Genomic DNA, 1562 nt, shown 5'->3' with positions numbered 1-1562 from the left:
GTAAATAGGAAAAAGGCAATTGAAGTTTATTCTTAACTAAACATTTCCTCTTTTCCAACTCAGGATGCTTTCCAACTGAAGAAAAGGAAACCTTCGCAAACCATATTGAGAAGGTATAGTAAAGATAGGCATCAATTTGTCATGTGTATTGTATTACCTGTTGATAATTTCCTGCCTAAGACAAGGGTTAATAAGGGGGAATTGTGAGAGCTATAGTTCTATGTACATGTCAAGTAATTGTTATGTGTATAACATTCTTTTTAATTCAAACATTTACATATTGAGAAGAATAAAGAATAGACATCAACATGGAAGAATCAATATGATTGCCAATAGGAGAACCTTTCTTCAAATACTATGAAGGCTTTTCTTCAAATTTTGTTATCTATAAATGCAGCTAATGAAGAATAAATAGTCTAACACTTATAACTTCAACAAAAGTCTGAGCACAAGTTTCTTCCAGAGAATTCTCTAGAATCAATTCTTTTGATTGAACATTGTTTCATTTCCTACATTTCTCATTGACTGTTCCTATTAAACCTGATAAACTAGAGTAAATCATATATGAATAAATCCGACCACAAAATAAACATGGGCTGAAATAGGCCAGAAATCCTAATATTTCCTTCTCTTTTCAGACATACAAAATGACTAGCATGGAAAGGCATGGATGAAAATTAAAGCTCAAATATTGACTAACCATCAAAGGAAGCTTTAAGAGGGCCGACGAACTCAGGAAATTCAATTTCTTCAATTGCTTTTAATACATCATCAGCATTAGTAATTTGCCTCTTTGACTCCTTGCATATATCATTAGCCCCGCAAGTAATATTCACCCCATAAACACTAGCTCACAACAAAAATTCATACCCAAATTCTCTTAACAAAAACTTTGTACTAAAAACACCAACGTCATGCTGCAAAAACCACATAAGAGCTTCCATATAGTCATCAAATCCCAAGCAGTTAATTTAATTTAACCAATACCCACTTGACAAACCTTCCAATCATCAAACTTTCAAAGAAAAAAATTGAACTTTTGTGATAAAATTTCAAAATATCCAAGATTCACCTAAGAATTAAATATAAAAACTCTAAATGGGTGAGTTGAAACAATGAGATGGTTGGTTATTGCTTACGTGGCGGAGAGGCAGTGGATAAAGATACGGGCGCTTTCGGAGAAAGCGAGAAGGGAGTCTTTGTTGACGGTGATGTCGGTATTGGGTGAACACTCATTGAGCTTATCCTTAACCACTCTGCGCACGATAGTCTTGGGCAGCTCGTCCATCTCTGATACCACTTTCTCCATTTCCATCTCTAAAGAAACCTTTGCTTTTTTGTTCAAATATTCTGTCAAAACAGGGTCGGTTTTCCATCAGAAATCAAATCTATTCCATCAAATATAAAAACATAATTTACTAATCAACAACACAAATTACTATAAACAAGAAAACGGTATGAGGAGAAACATGATCTTTCTCAAAATCACCTATAAATATTGTACATTACCAGTTTCCTAACACAATACATACCAAGTCTGACGTGGTCCATCAATCCATCAA

General features: G+C 34.0%; 1 protein-coding gene across 1 annotated transcript; it reads right to left on the bottom strand.

Annotated features, from left to right (window-relative positions):
- Nucleotides 1-695: 695 nt before the first annotated feature.
- LOC116107406 (DNA polymerase epsilon subunit 3-like) lies at nt 696-1315 on the bottom strand. Its single transcript, XM_031393684.1, has 2 exons — nt 1140-1315; nt 696-846 (listed from the first exon to the last, which is right to left on the bottom strand). Exons 1-2 carry the CDS (start codon nt 1313-1315, stop codon nt 696-698), a joined length of 327 nt encoding a protein of 108 aa, XP_031249544.1.
- Between the last annotated feature and the right edge of the window lie 247 nt (nt 1316-1562).

The sequence above is a fragment of the Pistacia vera genome, unplaced genomic scaffold, assembly GCF_008641045.1.
Source record: "Pistacia vera cultivar Batoury unplaced genomic scaffold, PisVer_v2 Contig536, whole genome shotgun sequence".
NCBI lineage: Eukaryota > Viridiplantae > Streptophyta > Magnoliopsida > Sapindales > Anacardiaceae > Pistacia > Pistacia vera.
This window is presented reverse-complemented; position numbering and strand designations above follow the sequence as displayed.